The following is a 23,695-nucleotide window of genomic DNA, read 5'->3' as shown; positions in this document are numbered from 1 at the left end:
AAATATTAAAGTGACGCATCAACATTATATCCAACAAAAAAAAAACGCGTCCAGGGTAAAATGTTGTGTCAACTTATAAACTGCTTCCTGGAATTTAAGTTTTAGATTAAAACGTATATATGTTTAATAATGAAGGTTCATCTGATCTCAAGTTTCCTGTGAAGACGTAAACTGACCTGCTGCAAGTGATGATGTCACCGATCACCTGTCCCTCTCCATAATCACCTCGGGGGTCACATGAGGACAAAACAGATATACGATGACATCGCGTGCTTTTATTTTGTATATAACTTGTAACAGTTGTGGGTAAAAGTGGTAATCTCCAATTTTCCAAAATTTCTTTGAGTTATAAAATCGTCCCGTGATCCATCCAGGGGTCGTGACCCTTAGTTTGGGAACCTCTGCTGTATTTAAAACGCTTCCCGCTTCTGATACTTTCCTAGGAACCAAGATTTAAATCACAGAAAAGGTCGATGTAAATTCCAGATGGAAATAGTTTTGAGTGAACGTTCTCAGTGACTCACAGACTGTCGCTGTTTTCTCCAGTTTCTGTGTCTCCCTCCGCCCCCCCCCCCCCCCACACACACATCAGTCCCCACTCAAACAAAAAGCTCTTTATCTGGAGGACGAGCAGGAAAAAAAAAAAACTGAAAACATGTTTGATTCATGTGTTATTTGCGAATAAGATCATGCAGTGTAGCCCTGAACGATTTTTTTCTATAACATAGGGAGAGTTGGCTGCTCTCAGTTTGTTTTGTGCAGAGTAAAGAAGCTGATTGTGTCTCTTTCAGCCCGTGAGCTGATTTCACTCCAACACAATCAGAGCCTCAGTGACCACGAACAAGACAGCGCTGCCATCTGCAGCACAGGATGTCGACAGGTCTTTTAATGTTAGGTTTTAAAATGTCTTCTGATTTATAAACATCCTAAATATCTCTGCTGTTGGCATTAATGTGGGTTATAATATTCTGTATATAACCAATTATATGACCTTCAGTTAATAAGTGATTTGTAATTGGTTCAACAGTTTATCCCTTCATCCATTTCTGCTTCTAATCTAAGTCCAGGTTGTGTTTGATAAATGATTTTATCAGGAATTATTTCATTATTATTTAATCATAAATAAACAACAGATTAAAATACTTGTCACAGTTTCCCAAAACACCTGTTCCAGAACAAACAGATTCCCGACCTATTAAACTTAAAAATGATTTAAAAAAGAGTATTAGGATTTCTTGATGTAGATATGGTTTGAGTTAGTGAGGCCTCTGTCATAGTTTGAATTTGGTTCTGTAAGTTCACACTCGTTTATTACTGAATTAATAGTTTTGTATGATAAATTCAGTCATAATAACTCAAGTTAAAATCCAGCTCCAACTGTAAAATGCTCAGTATCAATGACATTTATAATAAAATAAAACCACAAGGGACATGTTTCTGCAGAACAAAGACTTTGACTTTTAATACTTTCAGTGCATTTGGTTGATAGTAGTAGTATATTTATATTTCAGTATAGTTCTGGGTACTTGCACTGCAGCTGTTTTGGTCACACTGCTTTGTGGAGTCTGAGGCTGCAGCAGCTGCAGGAGTCAGAGTCTGGACATGTGACCGTTTACACAGGAAGAGGAGGCAAGGAATGAGTCACAGATTCCTGCTCCAGGAAATATACTGATCCACTAAGCTGCAGCTGCAGGGGGTTCATCACCTGCTGCAGGAAATACCCTGAGTCACACAGCTGCTTCACCTCCTCCCGCAGGATATACCCCGATCCCGACAGCTTCACCTCCTCCTCCTCCTCCTCTGCACCATGCTGTGGGGCCGTGTTCTCGGTCTGTGTCAGTATGAAACCAGCAAGCTGGTCCGGATCCAGAGCGTCCGGCTCGGGTCTCTGAAGTGGAGCCTGAACGGAGCCATTCTGCTGGTGATCTGGTGAGTGGGTTTACAATGAGCGATTGTTTGTGCTGCTGCTGCGCTCTTCATCTTCATCTTCATCTTTATCGTCATCTTCATTCACTGAATTTCCCCGGTGTGTGGGGAATAAAGTTTTCCATAAAGTTTTATCTTATCTTATCTCCATCTTCCTCTTCTTCCTCCTCAGCTGTTCCTCTGTCTCAGGTCCTGTTAACATTTGACAGTTTCTCCACATCTAACTGAATCCGCACTGAAATCCATGTGCACTGTAGTCTGTGAACACATCTAAGATACTTTATATTATTTCATGGTCCTGACAATGAACTTCAAAGTGTGTGCAAACAAATAAAACATTTTAATTAAAGCATTAAAATAGAATAAAAGACTGAAAAGATGAGACAAACCCTGCAGAGACGAGACTAAAACTGTGCATGTCTGTTTTTGTCACGTTTGCATTAAAGGGGACATAGCATGCCCATTTTACCACAAGTTGATATGGTTCCTTGGGGTCTTAATGAAATGTCTGTAACATACTTTGGTCAAAATACCACAAGGATCATATAAAACAGCACCCTTTTTACCCTGTATAAAACAGCCCTCCACAGAGTGACCTGTTTTGAGTGCCTGTTCCTTTAAATGCTAGTGAGCCAGCCCCCCCCTCCCCCCATGATTTTAAACGATATAAATTACATATTTTATATGATATAAATTATCAAATATGCATCCCATACTTTGTATTCCCCTTCTGTTGTCCTGGAGTTTTAATTTTCCCAATCACATAATTAAATGTCCCCCTCTGCCCCCCCACTACAAGCACACAAGCAGACAGATAGAGAGAGAAAAACAAAACGCGCGAGTGTTTTTTTCCCAGAGTTTTGGGGTTGGTAGACATGAGCCAGATACCCACATTAACCTGTAGAAGCACTAACCAAGTGGAATTTTCATGATATGTCCCCTTTAATGTTTTGTATTGTCAGCCTCATGATGCTGTGGAACAGGCAGTACCAGGTGTTTGACCCGGTCGTGAGCTCGGTCACCACCAAGGTGAAGGGTGTGGCCCAGGTGCTCCTGCCCGGGGTCGGGGACGTGGTCTGGGACGTGGTGGACTACAGCGGAACCTCTCAGGTCAGAGCCGGGTCCTCGGGGCTGTGAAGGTTCTTCTTAAAGGAAACGACTTCAATATCTCTTTTGCTCCTTTTTAGGACAAAAACTCTTTCTTCGTGGTGACAAATGTTATCGTGACAAAGAATCAGAAGCAGGGGAAATGCCCAGAGGTGCTTTGTTTTTATTATTCATGATAATATTCTCATCATTTACTATTCATTTTATCTTAAATAGTCTAAACAGCCTTTAGCGGCTCAGATGAGACGTTGTCAAACGTTTGTTATCTTGCAGCAGTGATTATGTTCCAGGTTCCCAGAAACGGCCGGAAGTGTAAGACTGATAGAGACTGTGAGAGAGGAGCCTGGGACCAACAGAGCCACGGTAACGCCACTTGTCTTCTAACCTCCACAACCACGTCTTCACCTCCGTCTGTTGGTCTGTCTGTTGGTCTGTCTGTCTGTCTGTTCGTCTGTCTGTCTGTTCGTCTGTTTGGTGGATCTTGATTCAAACGTGTTTAGAGGACTGATCTCTCTGAGTGTGTGTGACGTGGTGCAGCTTGATTAGATTTAAATGAATTTAATGATTCAGTGACATGGATTTAAATGCATGTTGTTGATCTTTGAAGAGTATGTTCGATGACATTATAGATATGTTTACTCAAAGCCCATGAAAAGACCAAAACCAACAATGAGCAAACTACTTACGTGTGTGTGTCTGTGTCTGTGTCTGTGTGTGTGTGTGTGTGTGTGTGTGTGTGTCTGTGTCTGTGTGTCCAGAACCTGATGTTTGAAAGTAGTCCCCAACAGATGCACTATTTCCTCCTGTTTGTTGCAGTTCCTTTATGAATTGAGGAAATTACATTTGTTTGTTTTCAGTCAGAAGCTCTGGGCTCGAAGCTGGAAGCCAGAGACCGAGTAGAGAAGGTGTAATGCATCTATGAACCACAGGAGCTTTTTTTTTTTCCAAAGTCAGAAAGTTATTATCCTATTTAAACCTGTTGTTGTCATGAATATTTAATGTTACAGAGAAAGATAAGATTTGAAACCAAGTTCTCAGGGACTTTTTAAGAACTTCATTACCCAGAAATCCTGTCAATCCTAATTAGTTTTTCGTGTCTGGTGGCGTTTCAGCATCTGACCCTTCTCCTCTAAGTTAAGTATTAAAAACTCTACCATAAGAGCAAAATATCTGTCAGCAGTGACGACACAGGCAAAGTGAAGAAACGGATTATTTCTCTGCCTGCTTGTTACCAGTTGACTGTTTCCACAAGAAGCAGAGGAATTTGTCACTGAGGTGCTGCAGCTTTAGCTTCAGTTTTAGCATCAGCGGTAACGTCCGCTCTCTCCTGATGAACCTCGGACTTCACCCTGAGCTTCGCGTGTCTCCTCGTCTGCAGGGATTCTCACGGGATCGTGTGTGAAGTTTGACGTGTTGACGAAAACCTGTGAGGTGTCCGCCTGGTGCCCGATAGAAACCAAGACCGCTCCTCCGAGGTAAATTACAGTGAAGGTGTTTTCAGATCTGGATGTTGTCCTGACCGTTGGGCCTGGGCTGTCCATTCTAATTCTAATTTCTGTATTATTATTATTATGCATCTGTGCTGCAGACCTGCTCTTCTGGCAGCAGCTGAGAACTTCACCGTCCTCGTCAAGAACAACATCAGATTCCCTGTGTTCAACTTCATCCGGTGAGACTGTCCAATGATCAAGACAATAACTGACAGATTCATTGACTCTTTCACGTCTTGTCATCTTATCCTTTTCATTGTCTTTTCTCTTTTTGAGATCACTTTATATTTTTAACATTGATTTAATAGAATAAGCTGCGATAAACAAAAGATAAATGATGGGTTTTCTTTCTGTGGTATTTAACTGTTGTGTCTCCATATTTTTTATTTTTTTTATTGTAGTAATCACAAGCCAAATATTTGTCATGTACAGTCGCACTACCTAACAGAATTTACTTCTATAACAGTTATTGAGTGTGAGAGAACCTCTGACTGATTCAATTCCTCAGGAGGAACATCCTCCCGCAGATGAACGGCGCCTACCTGAAGAGCTGCCAGAGGGAAAACGACTCGCTGTGTCCCATCTTCAGGTTGGGAGACATGGTTCGAGAGGCGGGGGAGAAGTTCTCTGACATGGCCGTAGAGGTGAGGACCACTCGTGAGTTCATGTGTTTTATAGCTCTATCAAATGGCCTTCGCTGAAATTGTAGTTTTCTGTAGTCGGAAATGAAACGACTTCAAGAAACTGTGACGGCACCAAATGATCTGCTCCTTTTTAAGTCTTGTTGACTCCGGGGGTTCGATTTCTCCTTATGACTCTTGTTTTGAGTTGTCGTCCCCAGCAACAGATCGAGTAAAGTGGAAGTGAAACACGCGTGGAAACCAAAAGTAGGAAGTTTCTCCACAACAAACCTTCTTCAGTTTGTGTGGAGGAAAGTGAAGACGCAGATCAAAGATAAGATCAGAGCTAAGATGAAGAATAAAGACGACACTCGGGAGCAAAACATTTAATGTGGAACTGAGTGTTTTTATAACCTCGCTCCAGTCATGTTGATGCATCTCCTCTGTTGACCACAGGGTGGCGTCATCGGCATGCTGATCAAGTGGGACTGTAACCTGGACTGGCTGATGCGGCGCTGCCTGCCCAGATACTCCTTCCAACGCCTGGATGAGAAGGAGAGCAACAAGACGCTGTACCCCGGCCTCAACCTCAGGTCAGCAGGGCCCACGGAGGTCAAGGGTCAAATGTTCCGAATGATCACCTTCTTATTTCCCACACTTTTCTTATTCGATGAATTGTTGAACCCACATTTACCTTACATTGTTTATTTGAATCATTTCAAATACAAGTAGCACTTCCCCCTGGTTTTTCTGACTTTTTATGGTGAATTGTTTCTTTTCTAACTTGCCTTGTGTCCGTCTGTTTTACATTTAATCTCTTTTTAAATTTGGTCTCAATGAACCTGGAGTCATGTTAAAAGTCCAATCGAGCTTCTGGGTTTATTTCTCATATCTGTCGTCTGATCAGATTCGCTAAGTACAACACAGTGAACGGAGCGGAGGAGCGGACGCTCTACAAGGCTTTCGGCATCAGGTTTGACGTCATGGTGTTCGGACAGGTGGGAACTGGGGTTTTCTTTATTTCAGGAAAATATTCACGTTTGGGCTTTGAGAAATCGTGTAGTTTTGTGTTGTTGTGGGTTGAACAAAATGACTGACTGACCTTTTGACTGCATTCATCAAACTTTCGCCTGTTTTCTACACAAACGAGCGACAGTTTGATGTGAACTTTTCCAGGCGGGAAGGTTCAGCTTCATTCAGCTCATCATCTACATCGGATCAACGCTGTCGTACTACGCTCTGGTGAGTGACCCCCCCCCCCCCCCCCCCAGTGTCCATTCATGGCTCTCGTCCTCCATTCAGGGTTTCATCTGGAGAAAATTAAGGAATTTCAGCATCGTAACCTCAGTCAGAGAGAGCAAAGCTGTTTATAGATGATGATGCTATTGGATGAAATATACTCACAGTGAATATTTGTCCGTGTATAATATGTGAACAATCCTAATTTAAGAGGAAAAACATGGATGACACTTTAATGACGTTCTCCAGACCACCATGTTTCTCGACTGGCTGATTGGAACCAGCTGTTACTCTGCAGAGGTCGGACAAAACTACTCCCAGAGGAAAGTGGAGTCGGTCCAAGACCAACAGAAGGTGATGGAGGGTTCGATGCGAGCGATGATGTGATTGTCGTTCATGTCCTGTAGTTGTGAACTGTGTGTGTGTGTTGTCTGTTGCAGTGCGTCCTCTGTGTGTCACACGTGGACGAGAACAACATTCGACTGGTGAAGAAATCACTGAAGAAAAGTTTACAAGACGTCAAACCGGTGTCTGTTCTGCCACGTCAGGTAAAACTGCTGCAGAGAGGAAAGATCCACAGAGTTAGATCCACAGAGGATGTACAGAGTTAGATCCATAAGATCCACACAGGATGTACAGAGTTAGATCCATGAGATCCACAGAGGATGTACAGAGTTAGATCCATAAGATCCACACAGGATGTACAGAGTTAGATCCATAAGATCCACACAGGATGTACAGAGTTAGATCCATAAGATCCACAGAGGATGTACAGAGTTAGATCCATAAGATCCACACAGGATGTACAGAGTTAGATCCATAAGATCCACAGAGGATGTACAGAGTTAGATCCATAAGATCCACAGAGGATGTACAGAGTTAGATCCATAAGATCCACACAGGATGTACAGAGTTAGATCAACAGACATAAGGAGAAATTAATTGCAATGAAAGGCTTTAGCTTCAAATTAATCTAAACTCTCTACTTTGAAGCATCGTCACTTGGTCCGAAACCAAATAGAAATATCTTTTCATTTCAAGTGCATCTTCACAGCTTGAGTGATTTCCTCTTGTCCCAGCAGGAGGACACAGGACACCTGAGAGCCGTCCTCTGTCTGTTACAGCCGGATGTCCACATGAATCACGACGCTCGTCCTCCCCCAGACCAGGAAGCCGACCCCAAGCCTAAAGCCCCCCGTCCGGCCTGGTGTCGGTGTAACTGCTGCGCTCCCTCCCCTCTCCCGCAGGAGGAGCTGTGCTGCAGGCGGAGTGAAGGCGCCTGCATCACCTCCTCCCCTCTGTTCAAGCAGCTGGTGCTCCATCGCCCCCTGTTGGAGGCTGTCCTACTATACAGGGAACCCTTGTCTCCACCTGTGGATGGAGGCCTCACCTCGGCCCTGCGTCACTGCGCGTACGGACAGTACATCAGCTGGAGATTTGGGCTCCCACCCCCCGACACCCACCCTGCCATCCCCTCCTGCTGCGTGCGGAGGGTCCGGGAGTCGTACCCGAGCCCGGACGGACGGTACAGCGGCTTCACACCTGCCCGGACGGTGTCCATGCAGGGCTGCGCTGACGGACACGTGTGAGGGGAGTGTTCCCTTCTACCAGGGCTGTCATGTTGGATCTGCTTGTCAATGTCAAGGGAAATGCATTAACTTCACTAACCTGAGTGGAAGACGAGGAGAAACCTCAGAGGCGATAAATCTCTGCATTTTCTAAAATCATCTGTCATTTGGCTGCTCAGTAAAAACATGTATGAAGGATTTTCTTTTTCCCCATTTCACTGTTTAAGCAGCGTTTTGCCTTTTAAAAGGACAGAAACATCTTCTTTATCATCACAGACCTGCTCAGACGACGTCTCCTGACAGGAATGTTCACTCGCATCCGTCACACGGAAACAAGAGTTTTGCTTCAGTGTGACAATTTTGCTTTTGTACAAATTAAACAACTGACATATTAACTTTAAAGGCACTGACAGGTTGGTGTCTTACCTGCTCACAGCCGCAGGCTAGCACTTTCCCCCCGTTTCCAGTCTTTATGCTCAGTCCCACGTTAACATGGACACAAACAATCTGACCTTTGACCTTACTCTCAAGGTTTCATTTATTAAAATTTGATTTGCAGGAAAGAACAACATGCTTGAAAGTTTTCAGCTGTGAATCCTGAACTGCATCAAAACTAACAGAGCTACTTATAATAAAGAAAAATACATTTAATCAAAAACTAAACTAATAAACTAATAATAATATCAATAATGAAGAACATATAGTGTAAAGGAATTCATATATTTTGGGATCAGAAGCAAGGGCAGAGATCATAAATCCAAACTAATCTATTAACTTATAAAACATCTTCTGAATGAGATTTTTTTAAATGATGTTTACATGAGTTGCTAATAGAATATTCCACTCGTGATCCTGTTTACATGTGTCTGATTATTACGCACAACAACATTATGTCCACCACGTCATACGTCGGACACTCGGGTCATGTGCTGTCAAGCAGTTGGTAACCGTCTCAAAATGCTGTGAAAACTTCCGTATATAGTGAAATTCGAACAAAACATGATGTGATTTGAGTATTGTTTATTCTAACTATGACCTTAGAGTTTGGAAACTGCGGCTGGTTGTTGTTGGACGACCTTTGCTGCAGCTCCACATTTAGATGTAGTCCAGAAAGATGAACGTATTACACATAAAACATAAATATATATATATATCCAGTGCAGCTTCGAGAAAAACCCGTCAGCCGCTGACAAAGTCCAACACTTCCTCTGTCAGGTCCAGCACAATAACAGCTGGAGTAATATTAGCCTCCAGCGCCCCAGGCCATTCTTCAGGTGGACGATTTGACATTTACGAGCACTTTCAACCTTTCACTTTCCCAAACTCTGGCTCCAGACCTCCACCATTGTTTCCTTTATAAATGGACCATGTGACAAAAATAAGGGCTCTTTGTTAAACAACCACGGGTCTGAAATAGCTGCTGACGACCTGTTTCAGCAGCAGACATCCCAGTTTCCCTCCATTACTCACCCGCTGAGCACTCACTGGTTTCTGTCGTTCGAACAGGACCCACCGGTGGCTAATTGATGGTTTGCCGGTTAGTTTAAATTAGATCAGCCTGTGTTCTCCATGCAGAAATGTATTTTAAGAACGGTGAGTGTTGATGTTTCCATCCCCGCTGTGTTTTCTAACTCTACCTGCAGACCGTGCACGAGTGCATGTGAGGTGTGAGTGGACGAAGGCCTTCGTGGATGGATTATCCGATGCAGGTGGAGATGGATGGATGATGTGATGCACGCTGGCAGATGGGTTAATGGTTGCATGGATGGATTTGCAGATGCATGGAGGACGGACACGGAGATTAAGCGGATGGGTGGATAGATAAGTCAGTGCACCTACAGCACAATGCCAGTGTACGAGCGTCCTCGCTGGACTGAACTTGTTTATCAAAAATAACCCTGGCGCCTCCGGAGTCGAACACATGGTGCAGTTGTGTGGTTGTTCTGCACTGACGGAGGTTTCTAGTCACACGAACGTATTCCTGAGGCTGAAGAAAATCTCGTATGTTAAGTTTGAGCGTCAGAGGAGCCACAGATCTCAGCTCCTTCCTCCACAATGTGCCCACAGAGCTGATTTTACATCACAACATGGAAGGTCGGGTATCACAGTTTTCTCAGGTGATTCGCCAAAAAAGGTCCGGTGATCCAGATACTCCCAACCATGTAGAGAATAGAATAAAACTTTGATTTTCCTATTGTACAAATACAACAAAATGAAGTTATGAGTATTACTCCTGGTTGGTGGATAAAAGTTTCATAAAAGAAGCTCACACATCCCCCAGTGACCCTGAGGGAGTTTTACCTTCTAGTTTCAGGGTTAATTTATCTTCCAGCTTCCACACTTTACTAAGGACTAAATGCATCATGAGATAAAACTTGACTTTCTTAGCCATGATGAATAGACACTACTTGCTCGTCAACACCATGGAAAGAGGTTGCATCCTTCTTTCTTTACAAACTGTCTGTCGCAGGTCAATAACAATACTCACATCTCAGTATTTCCAGTCACGTTGGCATCATGCTGAGTATATTTATAAACCTGAGCCTCAGTGAATAGACTCTATATTAATTGGAGGCTGTGAAAACTGTGAAACTGTTAATCCTGTTGGAAAGTGACATGAAAAGCTTTGAAATCAAAGGAAATAAGCAACTTCAAGACTTGTAATTTTGGCCCCTTGCAGAGATTTGGATGCACATACACAGTGGAGGCTCGAACACTCATTCATGCAGACATAGCGTACATTCATGCATACAGTATGAACACATGCTGACACACGTGATTACTGCACGCTCGCTGAAAAAAGTCACAAAACCACTCTCGCGTTACGCACACGGGCCTGCTGTCAATCGCTCACACCTCCCCCTCGCTGCACTTCATCCACACTGATTGAGAAGATCATTATGGGGGTGGGAGGCTTGGGGGGGGGGTAGTCGAGGTGTGAAGCGACGTCGAGTAATATCCTGAAGTCATTTTTTTCCTGGCCTCGCTCCCATCAGGACAACGCAGCATCGTCCTCAATCACAACCCTGAGATGGTTTCGAGAGGTGGTCAATGTAATTAAAAACTAAAACTAGCACCTGCCCAGCATCTGTGAGCTGTGTGCCGCACGTTCGCCTGATTGTAAACGTGGGAATCTTTCCAGGGAGCCATTAACTGAAACGCCCGTTGTTTAACCTACAGGGAGCCGTCGAATCCACAGCCCTCCGTGTAAACAATGGAATGTAATTATGATTATTAAGTAGTTATGACGCTTGGTTGAGCAGCTTACAGCAGCACACTGGGCCTCCTGTGTTGGAGCAGAAACTCCAATTCAACTGTGGATTCTTTCGTGTGAGCGGGCTGCTGTAAGCAATGATTATTATTGGGGGATTTCTTTTTAAATCAAATAATGTGCAAAAATATATATATTTTTTTTTTTTTTTGTGGGGAAATCTGCCTAAATATTTTTCTGGAATCCTAAAGTCGAATTTCACCATTTATAATTATTACATTGACACAATTGGTCGAGCGTTCACGATCACTGCTGCACAGACTCTGGCTCCAAATGATGACGTCGGCACAAGATGGCAGCATTTGTGTTCGAGATAATCTGGCTTCATTTCTGGACAGTGGGATTAAGTTGAGCTGCACTGTTTGCATTGTGAATATTGTAATATTTCCATATCAAAATCACCTTTGACATTTTTTGACTTCCTTCTGAATGTGTCAGTATTCTGGTCCAATCGTGATCAAGTGATTAAACCGGCCGTAAACGTTACAGTTTAATTCTTAATCTCTTGAGCAGATCTGAACGTGCATTTTGAAGATCATTACTCTCTGAATTGATATCTGGTGATCTCCCGTTTGAAAGTCCCCTACGGGCAGTTACTCTAACGAGGTTCGTGCAGTCGGTCATTAGCTCTGTTATTACACCAGCTTCCCATCTGAAGTAAAGCTAACGCACACGAGGGTGGGGACAACTTCACTTGTCAGCACTACTCCTGGCATTCTATTGGTTGGGGGATTTTGATGAGATGCTTCATGCTCTCGGTGTGAGGACAAGAGCTGAATCTGGAGCGCAGGGAAATCTGTCACACTTTGAGCACGAGCAGAGACGATTCCGGTGCAAGTGCAGGCGTTTGAGCGAGAGCGTCACAAAATCCAAACGTGAAATCAGTAAGTCCTGCTCTCTAACCGAGGGGCCACACTCTGGGATAAAGACGTTAGCGATTTGTTTTGATTCAGTTGCTGTAACTGGTGAAGCAGTTTTTGTGAATTCTGTGTGATTTCAGAGATCTCACAATTCTCATGGATGTAATTTCAAATCCAGTCGACACAATCCAACAATACAAATCGTTTCTCGGCCGAGTGACTTTACCTGTCTGGCTTTTAATTGAATTTTATTTATTAATTTGTTCTTTTAGTGTGTTTTACCATTTTCTATTTCTTTTTTTACAGTCTCTAGATTAGATTAGATATAGAAAGTTGTGCAGGTAGGGTTAGGGGGGGGTCCCTTATATGCCCCCCCCCCCGCTGGTGGGTTGCGGCTGGGCAGGCCTCTTGGATGGGAGAGACATTTTCCTCCAAGTACCTGTGGTTCTTTTTTAAGAATGGACTCAGTTTAAACTTATGATAGTGTGGTGCTACTGTGAGTACTTTGTTATTTGTGAAACCTATACCAGAGTATAATTTGACATGCTCCAAATTTCCTCATTACAACTCAGGCAACAGGCTGATCCCCTAAAATCATGACTTTATGCTTGTGATATTTCGATTTTACTCTCAAAATATTACGACTATATTCTCGAAATCTTTCTTCAACGTGGCCTCCGATACTCTGTTGCCCTTTTGGACAGAAAAGATGTTGCTTGGGCTGAATTTCCCAACATCCAACGTTATTCTCACACAAGCTCCTGAAACCATTCTACAGTTTGCACATATCTATTTCAGGTCGTTAAGACGAGTGCTCTGAGGGAACAGCAGAGCTTCAGGGTAGAGCTGGAACAAGCGGATGCAGATATACAGTAAATTTATTTCAAGTCTTAGTATCAACAGAGCAGGAGTTTCGTCACCTAAAGCAACTCAAAGGAACATGAAAGGAAACTGGAGAGATACAAAAGCTTGATTACCGTCTGGAACAGAAAGACACTGTGTTCATGTTCGTGTTTTCATAAGTGTTGGCTCTGTGGTCATTTCTAACAGAACCAGGAGAGACTGTCTCTCTCCTGTCTGGGTCATTTTCAAGCGTCAGACACTGATCTGTGAGTTGATCGGCTCGGCTGCTTCTTCCAACGCGCATCAATGAGACCTTTTGTAAACATAAAAAAAAGGTCAGTTTTTCAGATATCTGACACCAGGTTTTTTTTTTTTTTTTTAATCCTCTTGAACCACTGTTGTTTCAGCAGTGATTCATGTGGTTAATTTCCAGTTTAGATGAACACCCAGTCAGACATACAGACCACGCTCGCCACTGACCTTAAACACAACACGAGGTAACATCAAACTAATCATCTCCAGCGCTCCTCGAGTTTCATAATACCTTTTTTTCTTGCTGTTAAAATGGAAAATCCCCAATTTCACCCTTGTGAAAAGCTCAAAACCCCAAAACGAATTCATTCACCCACTGACCCGCTGACAGGGTCGTGTAACTGTGTGGAACAAACATCAGATTATTCCACACGAGTGATGAGAAAATGTTCTGCTTTGAAATCAACATGAATTCAAGCTGATACAAAACCTGAGTGTCACGATAAATAAAACACACATCTATGGTTTATTCTGTTGTGCCACAATTCAAACTCATTACAGCGATTTTACCGTCATTTGGACTTTGCTTTCTTTTTTGAGTTAACGGTGTGTTATAACATCTATAATGTAAAATTCTATGTTATATGAGTTGATGGGATAAATGTGAAGGTGAACACAATACAATTTAAATTCATACCTGACAGGCAGAGCGCGAGGGCTTAAAGAAACGGAGCGACACAGAACAAGATTTTTTAAAAAGACGAATGCGATGAAGTCGACTTTGTGACACACACCCCCACCCCCCCCCCCCACGGCCCCCTGCCGCAGCGTCATCGGTCACCATGACACTGCTCCGACAGTAATCGGCTGCATCCTCCTTTAATAGCGTGTGTTGTGCGTCCGAGGCCTGTGTTTGTGCGTCTGTTGACAGCGAGGACACAGGATTGGCCGTGCAGACTCGCGCTGTAAACGTTAATTGCCCGTGGCGACAGGCAGGCCTTCCCCCTAATGAACCATGTGCCGGAGGTTAATTCGATTTGGGCGAGGGCCCTCATGGGTCACATCGCTTCTGTGCAGGAGAAGAGGAGCTGCCTGAAAAATGGGGCATTGATACCTGAGAGTGAATTTATGAAACATTGATGTATGAGCACATGAATTATATACGAAGCTGTTGGGTCGTGAACAGTGTAGACCAGCATTTTTCAATAGGTTTTGCCAGAACTGCTCTGCCCTCCCTGATTTCCCACTATAAAACACAACTGACATTTTACTGTGAAGGGACCGAAAAGTGATCTGATTGTAAAGAAAGGAGAAACAACTGGTTTTGATTAGAGTCCGAATGTATGAAATGGGTCCAGCTGTTTTAAGACATATTATTGAAGAATTGTAAATTCAGTTCTTTGTCAGTCACAGTAATATGTACAGGGTAATTTTGACTTGTCAGCTTCTGTGTAAAACCTCAATGAACCTGCAGCTTCCAGTCACTGACGGATTTACCATCAAAGGAGAGGACTATCAGTTTGGTAGAAGACTTCTTCTGTTATTGTTTATCCTCATTAATTGAGCCCTGGAGCTGAAATAGGATCAAAACAACTTTCATCATGGCGGACCACTGTGTTTTCTGTGTGAAGCAAGAAAGCGAGGAGGAACAATCAGATTAGTGAGTTGGCATGCATTCCTTATTCCTTATTTATTTGTTTAATTTTACAGACCAGAAACCACATCCAGAGCCTTGTCGCTTATTTGCAAATGAGCTGTGAACTTTGGATTCCTCTTCAGGACACGGTGTCATGATCAAAGTGACCTGCTGTTATGTGAGAAGTTCTGTTTCGTAACATGACAGCAACTGTGCCACCTGACCATCCGAGATTATATAACGATTACTGGTGTTGGTGAAAAACCCCTTGAAGGCTGAACGTGGGGTAAAAATGTTAAACAAACAAAGTGGCCTTCATGAGAGCAGGAACTTCCTTTATTACATAAAACCCCTTGAATTTCCCACATTAACAGAAGATAAAGATGGATGGGAAGATCTCCACTTCCTCCCACTTTCTGGAAATGAAGCCAAAATATCTTGGACACAATCTTATCAGGGGAACATGCATCAGTGTGAGAAGAACTACTTAAAGTGACAGAAACCATCCGTCCATTGATTCACTGTCTTCTGTTTCTCTGAGCTCGGGATATTCCAGGCATCCTTCTTTCAGGACATTCCTGTCATGCTTTCCTGCTCTTCCTGGAGAAACCAGAGGAGTTCCCAGAACAGACCACATGTGAAGACCCTCCTGCGAGTTCTGGCTCTTCCCAGTTGGATGCTTCTGGGAAGTATCCAATGGACGACGTCTAGACGGCATCCGGATTCGATGCCCGAACCACCTCAACTGTCCACCTTCGACGTAAAAGGAGCAGCGGTTCTACTCCGAGCTCCCTTCTTGATGTCTGGACAGCCACTTGTATCCGTGACCTTGTTGTTTCGGACACTGCCCCGAGCTCGTAACCATCGGTGATCTGGTTGGAACGCAGATTGACCGGTGAATCTGAATCTTGCTCAGCTCCCTCAGCGGTCCAGTACAACGTCTGCATTACTGCTGATGCTGCACCAACCATGTTGTTCTTCTTCATATACAGCCTACGCTCTCAATCTTTCAACCTCTTTCCTGTAGACTGTTTAATACAGGTACAAGTTTGATCTTTATTGTGCAACGACAAAATCATTAATGTGAATTTCCACAATGAAAGCCGCCGGAGTTTTGTTGTTGAAGACACTCTGTTACAAGCTCTTCTTTCCAGACACTTAGTCACAAGGTGGTCTCCCCGCCGGTCTGCCTGCAGCCTGCAGCCTGCTGCCTGCTGCCTGCTGCTGTTGAACAACGGTGTGTTGACTTGGTAACGTGGTGTTACAAAGACTTCAGATGTCAGACAACTGCCTGCTTGTTCAGCCGCCTCAACCTTTGACCTCATAACTCGGCCAGATGTGACACCTCTGACCCTCCGCCTGGAAAATAAAAGCAAAACCAGACGCAAATGGGCTTTGGTAACCATGTCAGTGCTCACCATATGGTTACAAAAGCAGTATTTGTTCGCCACCAACAAACGGCCTCGAAGGGTAAGACGTTCTCGCCGTCGACTAAAAAAAGTTCATGAGATGCTCTGGGCTTTGGTTTAATGTGGTGAATCAGCAGACAGCAGAGTTTGGTCGTGACGCATTAGGCTACGGGACTTGAGGTGCTTTACTTGTTTTTGCATTCATATAAATTGTATTAGGAAAAAAACGAGACCTAGGTTTGGCATTTCCAGGGAGGACATGAAAGCACAGCCGCAGTCACTAATCACAGATTGAATCGTATTCAAATATGAAGGTTTTTGACAGGATATGCAGGTCGTCTTCCGTGTTGTAACCTCCTAGTGGGTCAGGGCAGTTTCACGCCTTCCTTTGTTTTCCTCGGAGCATGTTTTTTTTTTGTCTGACCAAAAGAGACGATCCGTGGTTTAGTCCGTTTGCAGAGTGAAAACCCCTTTAATGGATATTTAGGACTTTCAGACCAGTTTTGAAGATTTTTGATTCCCTTATTTCTATTATACTGGAGGAATTTTCCATCGTAAATGAATCTGCTCAAATGCAAAGTAAGCAGATGATCTCTGTGGGGAACAAGCGCATGTGCATGTTGTGTATCCACCCCATTGGAGCATTATACTATTTTATTTTTACGGTAAAATGACAACTGCTTCAGCCTGAAACTAGCAAAGACAAGAGCGTCTCGCTTTTTAAGATGGAGCCCGAACAACCAAAGCTATGTGCGTGGTGAGACGCCACCAGGGCCGGGTGGGAAAATATGTATTTCTGCAATGTGTGTGAACTGACTCTTTAAATCTTTTATCTACCACTGCCTCGCTGTGGAGGGATTTTTGCAACTTGAGAGTCTCTCTGCAGGTGGCTTGTGCGTGTGTGTGTGTGTGTGTGTGTGTGTGTGTGTGTGTGTGTGTGTGTGTGCGTGTGCGTGTGTGTGTTGCAGATCAAGATGACAGTCTTCCCTTTTTTCTTTCTCGCCTTAACTGGCTCGATCTCTCTCTTCTGCCCTTTATCTTCCTTCCATCTTTTCACCCGTCACTCCGTCAATTACACGCCGGTAACTGTGGGAATTCTCCTTGAAATCAAAAGAATCCCTTCACATGTGCCTCTGAACATGTGTGTGTGTGTGTGTGTGTGTGTGTGTGTGTGTTGCAATGTCGCTGCACTTGCACGGGTAGAGTCCATACATGAGGGAAGCCTGCAGGAGAGGGTGTATATTTGCACGTGAGTGGGTGTGAATGGCCTCCGTAGAGAGGGAAACCTGCTCGCTGCTCACTGGCCACGAGATGTGGAAGGGGAGGTGCTTCCCTGCGCTGAGCGGAGCGAGGGGGGTTCGTGGAGATGAAGAATAGAGGGATGCAGGGACATGGGGGAGGCACAGTTACAGTAACAGTCAAGACGAATCTCATGAAGACGGAACGAGAAAGTCACGGCAGCAATAAGTCTCATTTAACTTTGATAGAGGAATTAACCTCCATCACTGTTTCTGGTACACAAACGTACCAACACTGGTTAATGTAGGATGACACTTTCAATTACATTCAACATTAATTGATCGTTTGTTAAGTCTGGTCCTGCAGATATTAGTTTCCTCTGACTGAGAAAAACTCACCTCTGAAGCAGAAATACATCAAACTGATTCTGTGACAGATTTTTTTTTCCAAAAACAAGACTTCATCCTCGCTTCTCCACGACTTCCCAGTATCCAGAAATGAAGGTAAAATATCTCGGACGAGCAGAAAAGCCAGTGGGTGATATTGGTTTTTTTTGACAAATTGAAAAGGGGATGATTGGACGGCTTTAAAGATGTATGGACGGGAAGTGGGATCACATTGATGTTGTTGCATTAGGGCAACAGGAGAGAGGGAATAATTAAGAAACAGGGAGAAAAGGCATTAAAAACACCCAAAATGTATAATTTACCAGAGCAGCAGTAGAAGTATGTTGCCTGATTGAATTTATTACATTTAATTTAGTCTGTGAAAAACAATGAAAAACATCTCCAACACAATTTGACAGAATCTGAGATCTGAAATCTTCTCATCTTGTCAGAGACCGGCCCATGCTGTTCAGTGGTAGTACAGCAAGTGTCAGATAGAGGGAGGAAGAGGAGGGCAGTCAGACTTAGTGGTATGTGTGAGAGAGAGAAAGAGAGAAGAGGGGGAAAGGAGAACAGGGAAAGGCAGAAAAATGTGTGTGTGTGTGTGTGTGTGTGTGTGTGTGTGTGTGTGTGTGTGTGTGTGTGTGTGTGTGTGTGCGTGTGCGAGCGAGTGAGAGCGAGCAGGGGGAGGAGAGGGAAGCAGCAGTGCTGCATCATCACTATGCCACTACAGCAGAGAGGACAGGCAGTTTACTGCCCGACTGTCTGACTCTCTCCCACACTGGAAGTCTGCCGGCTGCCTCTCGGCCTGAAAGAAGCTCCACAGAGCAGAGACCTCCGTGACGTTCTCCATCACCTCTGGATGTTTGCCTCGTCTGTTCCTTGGACTTTTGCTGCTGGAGACGCTGTGTGTATATATATGTGTGAAAGTGTAAGTGTGTGTGGTCATTCTTGTCACTGGACTGTGGATACTGCTGCTTCCTCCAGATGTGACGCTGTTTGTTTGGACTGCCTTGATTTGTTTGCTCGGACAGCCGTCACTGTCGGCACGAAGGAGTTTTAACATCGGGGCTGCCAGGAAATTCCAGCTTTGTGTTTCCCTCCCTTTCTCCTTGCTGCAACCAGAAGTCAACGAGTGGAGGTGGATGCTTGTGTTTTCTTCTGGTGCCTGCGTACCGGAGCAGAGTGCTTACCTCAGGGCTTGTAGTGCAGGGGGTTATGATAAACAGCTGCAAAGTGAGAACGACCGGCACTGCAGCATCACACTGGCATCTCTTGTTCTACATTGGGGACTTCTTTCGCCTCTCAAGGTTGCACACATGCACATATTTCACCCCCAGCAGCAGCAGCAGCAGAGCCTGACTGCGTTTTGCACACATGGATGGACTCCTGCTTCTTCAGGGACGGGCTCCCTCCCCGCTGAGGAAGAGAAGGTGCTGATTTAAGAACAGGAGGCACACTTTGTTTCCGGAGCAGAGGACGGGACAAGCAACTTCAGAATTAAAAGAGACTTGAGAAAACAGGATGAGGGTTGAGTTGAGCTGAAACTGTCCCCCCCCCTCCTGCTCCTTCCCTCCTCTAGTTCAAACATGAACGCTTCCTCTAATGCGAACCAAAGCAGCTCTCCCCCGTTCTGCCTGCTGGGCGCTGTGGGTTACTCCCATAGCCTGGATACATGCGTACTGGAGGTGGTTGTCATCCTCTTCCTCACTGTGCTGATCATCGCCGGCAACCTGGTGGTGATCTTCGTCTTCCACTGCGCCCCTCTGCTGCACCACCACACCACCAGCCACTTCATCCAGACCATGGCGTACGCTGACCTGCTGGTGGGCGTAAGCTGCCTGGTGCCCTCGCTGTCCCTGCTCCACTACCTCCGAGGCCTGAACGAGGAGTTCACCTGCAAGGCGTTCGGCTACATGGTTTCGGTGCTGAAGAGTGTTTCCATGACATCCCTGGCGTGCATTAGCGTAGACCGCTACATCGCGATCACCCGCCCATTGTCCTACGCCACGCTGGTGACACCCTGCCGGCTGAGGGTGTGCATTGTCCTCGTCTGGGTTTACTCCGCTCTGATCTTCCTCCCATCCTTCTTCGGCTGGGGGAAGCCTGGCTACCATGGTGACATATTTCAATGGTGCGCAGACTCCTGGAAGACAAACCCAGGGTTCAGCACCTTCATCTTGGCGCTGCTCTACGCGCCAGCGGCGCTCATCGTTTGCTTCACCTACGGGAGTATATTCAGGATCTGCCGGCAGCACACAAAGGAGATCACCCAGCGCCACGCACGCTTCTGCTCGCAGACGGAGGGTGACAAGGGCGAGCGAGGGGAGCGGGTCGAGGGCTGCCCGGACAAACGCTACGCCATGGTGTTGTTCCGCATCACCAGCGTCTTCTACGTGCTGTGGATGCCGTACATCCTCTACTTCCTTTTGGAGAGTGCTGGACTGTATCACCATAACGTGGCGTCCTTTCTAACGACGTGGTTGGCGATTAGCAACAGCTTCTGTAACTGTCTCATCTACAGCCTCTCTAACAGTGTCTTCCGGAAAGGTCTCGGCCGCCTCTTCAGCCCCTTGTTCCCGTCCTGCCTTGGCTGCGCCACCAAGAAGGCTCCAGCTCCCGTCTGCCCGCGACCAGACCCTCGATGCAAAGTATGATTCCTGGCAACAACGAATTTTTGGTTTGGTCACTTTGGAGGCACGGCCCTCTGTGTGTGCTCAGCTGCAGAGCATGACAGAGGTGTTTGTGGTCCCGGCATTGAAATGTGCTGAGGACCTCCTGCACGGGGCACGGAGAGGTGCCCGTGCAGACGCCTGTTGGTCGTGTCAGAAGCTGATTGTGCTGAAAAAAAACTGAGGCTGTAAAGTTTCCTCTTGGATGCTCATCAGCGTGATGCTGCAGCAATGACAAACTGATGACACAGAGTAAAGAAGTTTGCTGTTGATAGCAAATTAGATTTGTGTATTTTAATTAAATTGATTTAATGAACACTCCTGCACTGACTTAGGAACCCCAGATGCAAAAAAAAAAAAAAAAAAAAAGGACTTCACAGTGCGACTTGTGTTGTGCAATATACTGAAATGCAAAAAAAAGTTTGAATCTTGATCTTCTCACGCCTGACTGAAAAAAAAAATCTGTACATTGTTGTGGTTCTTCCAGGGTAGAAAATGTTTAACACTTGAAACTGACTACTGATCTGTTTCCCCCGAGATACTGACGAGCGAACGAGTGACTGAAATCATGTGTTAATCAGCCATTCAGTGTGTGTGTGAGATAAAAATGTGTGTCCGATGGACTGTAAGCTCATTTCCCAGAGAGAAGATTGAGGTTTATTCTGGAGCTTGTGTGTTTTATTCAAAGGATTCCTCTCCTTTGAAGCTGGGTGTCGGTGGGAAGCTCTGAGTATGTTTACACAGTCTCGGGTTTTGCATGGAAATATTGACTTAAGAATTAGCTCTACTTTCTACGACGGCTGCTGACCCGGGAAGTCTTCCTGTCGGCACACGGCGGTGCAGCCTCGTCAATGAGGCAACAAAGTGTAATTATCTGGGAGAGTTTTAATCTCTCTGCATCTCCTCCTCAGGTTTATCAGCTGTTCTCCGTTCGGCCCCCGGGGCTGTTGCTCTTTTATCTCAGCTGGATCGCGATGTGACTTAAATCACAAGTCACATCGCAAGATAATCACCTCCTGACCTGTTACGCAGTCGTCGTCGGGGGTTGATAATCAAGCTGCTGTCTGCCCGGGACCCACACGGGCTCCGATTTAAAGACTAACTCCATTGTGATCTTTGACGTTGCTGCTGTTCCGACCGGTGAGGAGCGGCGGAGAGGATCCGGCGCTGTGCTCCACGACCCCGACCGCAAGGGTGCAAGAGGGTCGGAGCACTTTTCTGAGAGCTTGTGGCTTTTTGGCTTCATGTAAATACACTTCAGAGTGTAAATATTTAAACAGCGGCTAAATGGGCCTTTCGGGGGAATTTCTCGACCTCCAGGATTAGAAACGATTTTGTGGAGAGTGCAATGTTTTTTTTAAGATGATTTATTTGTCACAGCTAAGAGGCTTGACACTGAAGCTGTTTATTTAAGTGTTCACAAGGAGAAGTGTTTCTTTATGCGCTGCAGGAAGATTTAAGACCTTGAACTTACAATTTAAGACGTAGAGTTTGCTTTTGAAGTCCCGGTGAAATATTTCTGACGGCGTCTCGCTCCTTGATTTTTTACATATTTGTAGAAATGGGAAGAGATAGAAACTGAATGGGAGGATTGTTCAGAGAGTCATGATGTTGCACAGCCAAAAATATGTCTGACTGATATGGATTTTTAGGGGCTGATACTGAAAGTAGAGACTAAAGAAATTTAGATCAGGATATATTTTTATATACAACGATTTGGTAGTGATTCCTAATCAAACCCTTATAACATAAAACAAAGAAATATAACCAAGGCTCAATATTTAACAGTTTAATCAAAAACTTGATTATAAAAAACTCTCAATAGGAAGAAAACACAAATACTATCAAATACATAGAACTCAGATTGCAAATATTGGAAAAAAATCTGTTTTGATAATAAATTTATCACATTTTTGAACAGAATATCTTCGGGTTTGAAAAAATAAAGCTACTTTGAGACTTAAGCTTTGGCTTTGGTCAAAGTTTTACTCAGTTTAAATCAGTTTAAACATCTAAAAATATTTTGCTGCAAAACTGTAGAATTTCCCCCAAAAGTTTCGCAGCACTCAAACAAAGTGCACTTGTGTTTGGTGATCAAGTTGATGTGGTTATTGATTTATTTAACAGGGAAAGTTCACATGATGAGATTAATTATTACTGTAAATGTACCAGAGGAACCTTGCTGTCGCAATTCTTATACTCACTTCACAGAGAAACTGAGAATTACACAGCTACAGTATATCAGCTTCGAGCTAACTGACACTAAATCTTCAACTGTCATATGGAAACTCACGATAATATGATAAATAAATAAGAAAGTTGCTAAATCCAACCACGATGGAGACAAACTGAAACCTGCTGAACCTGCGAGCTCAATCTTGTTAAAGGTTGGCGAGTGATTTGTTGTGGTTCAGCACCTGTGCTTTGGATTCACATATTTTTATTAAAGAGTAGTTGAAGTTATTTGAATTTAAATCTAGCAACAAATGGTAAATGACAGAAAGCTACAGAAAAGTAAGACTGTTAAAAGGCAGGTTGTAGATTCAACGTTTGAAGTTTGGTGTATTACAAAGATTATCGTCCAGATATTAAAAAGTCCAGCTATTCTCTAGAGTGTCCATTTGATCATACTGTGCATTAATTCACTGAATAATGTTTACATTGTGTATTAAATATGTATTAATATAATTTAAAAATATATTCCAGGTAAAACTTTGATGTAAAAATATGAAAGAAAATGACAAATCCACATTTATTGTCACAGGTGTGTGAAAATCTCCTAAAAGCTGTGATTGACAGTTCCTTCTTGACACAGGAAACAGCACGAGGTCCATTTAGTGACTTTCAGTTGGATCACATGATCTTCCTCGGCAGTCGGCTCATTGCGCTGTCCTGAAATTGTAAATGTTCACATGAAATGAATTTGAATTAAATATTCATTTAAAATAGCCTCGTTTTATTGCATGGTGACAGTAAGATTAGCTGTTGCAATGATGATGATGATGATGATGATGAGGATGATGATGATGATGATGAAGGGGGTCAGACTAAGGTCAGGGTTCAGCTGTAGGTCGTTTCCAGAGACACACCAGCTGCTGGCAGGAGGGATGGAACCTCCTCCATCCCTGCTGCCCTCAATATGTTTAGTTCTAACACTTTTCCATGTGACCATATGTT

The 23,695-nt window shown here is 44.2% G+C and overlaps 2 protein-coding genes and 1 long non-coding RNA gene across 4 annotated transcripts in view; 2 read left to right on the top strand and 1 right to left on the bottom strand.

Moving 5' to 3' along the window:
• Positions 1–84: 84 nt before the first annotated feature.
• The window catches only part of LOC117767640, a 29,635-nt gene continuing 6,024 nt past the window's right edge, over positions 85–23,695 (bottom strand). Inside the window, exons 2-3 of the long non-coding RNA XR_004614920.1 lie at positions 13,550–13,552; positions 85–555 (exon numbers count right to left, since the gene is read on the bottom strand). This is a non-coding gene — a long non-coding RNA (uncharacterized LOC117767640). The remainder of the gene's footprint in view (positions 556–13,549; positions 13,553–23,695) is intronic.
• On the top strand, positions 1,693–8,117 carry p2rx7 (purinergic receptor P2X, ligand-gated ion channel, 7). 2 transcript variants are annotated; one of them, XM_034595428.1, is made up of 13 exons: positions 1,693–1,929; positions 2,889–3,036; positions 3,114–3,185; positions 3,324–3,396; positions 4,412–4,508; positions 4,622–4,702; positions 5,032–5,167; positions 5,600–5,736; positions 6,051–6,141; positions 6,320–6,385; positions 6,632–6,736; positions 6,823–6,930; positions 7,462–8,117. In XM_034595428.1, exons 1-13 carry the CDS (start codon positions 1,808–1,810, stop codon positions 7,969–7,971), a joined length of 1,746 nt encoding a protein of 581 aa, XP_034451319.1. In that variant the 5' UTR covers positions 1,693–1,807; the 3' UTR covers positions 7,972–8,117. The 2 variants fall into 2 exon arrangements, with proteins under 2 accessions (XP_034451319.1, XP_034451320.1); XM_034595429.1 differs by having other exon boundaries at positions 7,465–8,116.
• Positions 6,798–22,482, top strand: LOC117767636 (probable G-protein coupled receptor 21). Its single transcript, XM_034595430.1, has 2 exons — positions 6,798–6,811; positions 18,783–22,482. The coding sequence occupies exon 2, from the start codon at positions 19,436–19,438 to the stop codon at positions 20,501–20,503; it is 1,068 nt and encodes a 355-aa protein (XP_034451321.1). The 5' UTR covers positions 6,798–6,811; positions 18,783–19,435; the 3' UTR covers positions 20,504–22,482.

Source organism: Hippoglossus hippoglossus, chromosome 9, assembly GCF_009819705.1.
Source record: "Hippoglossus hippoglossus isolate fHipHip1 chromosome 9, fHipHip1.pri, whole genome shotgun sequence".
NCBI lineage: Eukaryota > Metazoa > Chordata > Actinopteri > Pleuronectiformes > Pleuronectidae > Hippoglossus > Hippoglossus hippoglossus.
The sequence above is the reverse complement of the archived record's forward strand: the minus strand, read 5'-3'. Positions and strand labels throughout refer to the sequence as shown.

Bases quoted from the DNA above. Each gene is read 5' to 3' on its own strand.
- p2rx7 (XM_034595428.1), top strand. From the start codon at position 1,808: ATGCTGTGGGGCCGTGTTCTCGGTCTGTGTCAGTATGAAACCAGCAAG. The intron at 1,930-2,888 runs GTGAGTGGGTTT...TTGTATTGTCAG, and splicing joins GCCATTCTGCTGGTGATCTG to CCTCATGATGCTGTGGAACA. The intron at 5,737-6,050 runs GTCAGCAGGGCC...TCGTCTGATCAG, and splicing joins TACCCCGGCCTCAACCTCAG to ATTCGCTAAGTACAACACAG.
- LOC117767636 (XM_034595430.1), top strand. From the start codon at position 19,436: ATGAACGCTTCCTCTAATGCGAACCAAAGCAGCTCTCCCCCGTTCTGC.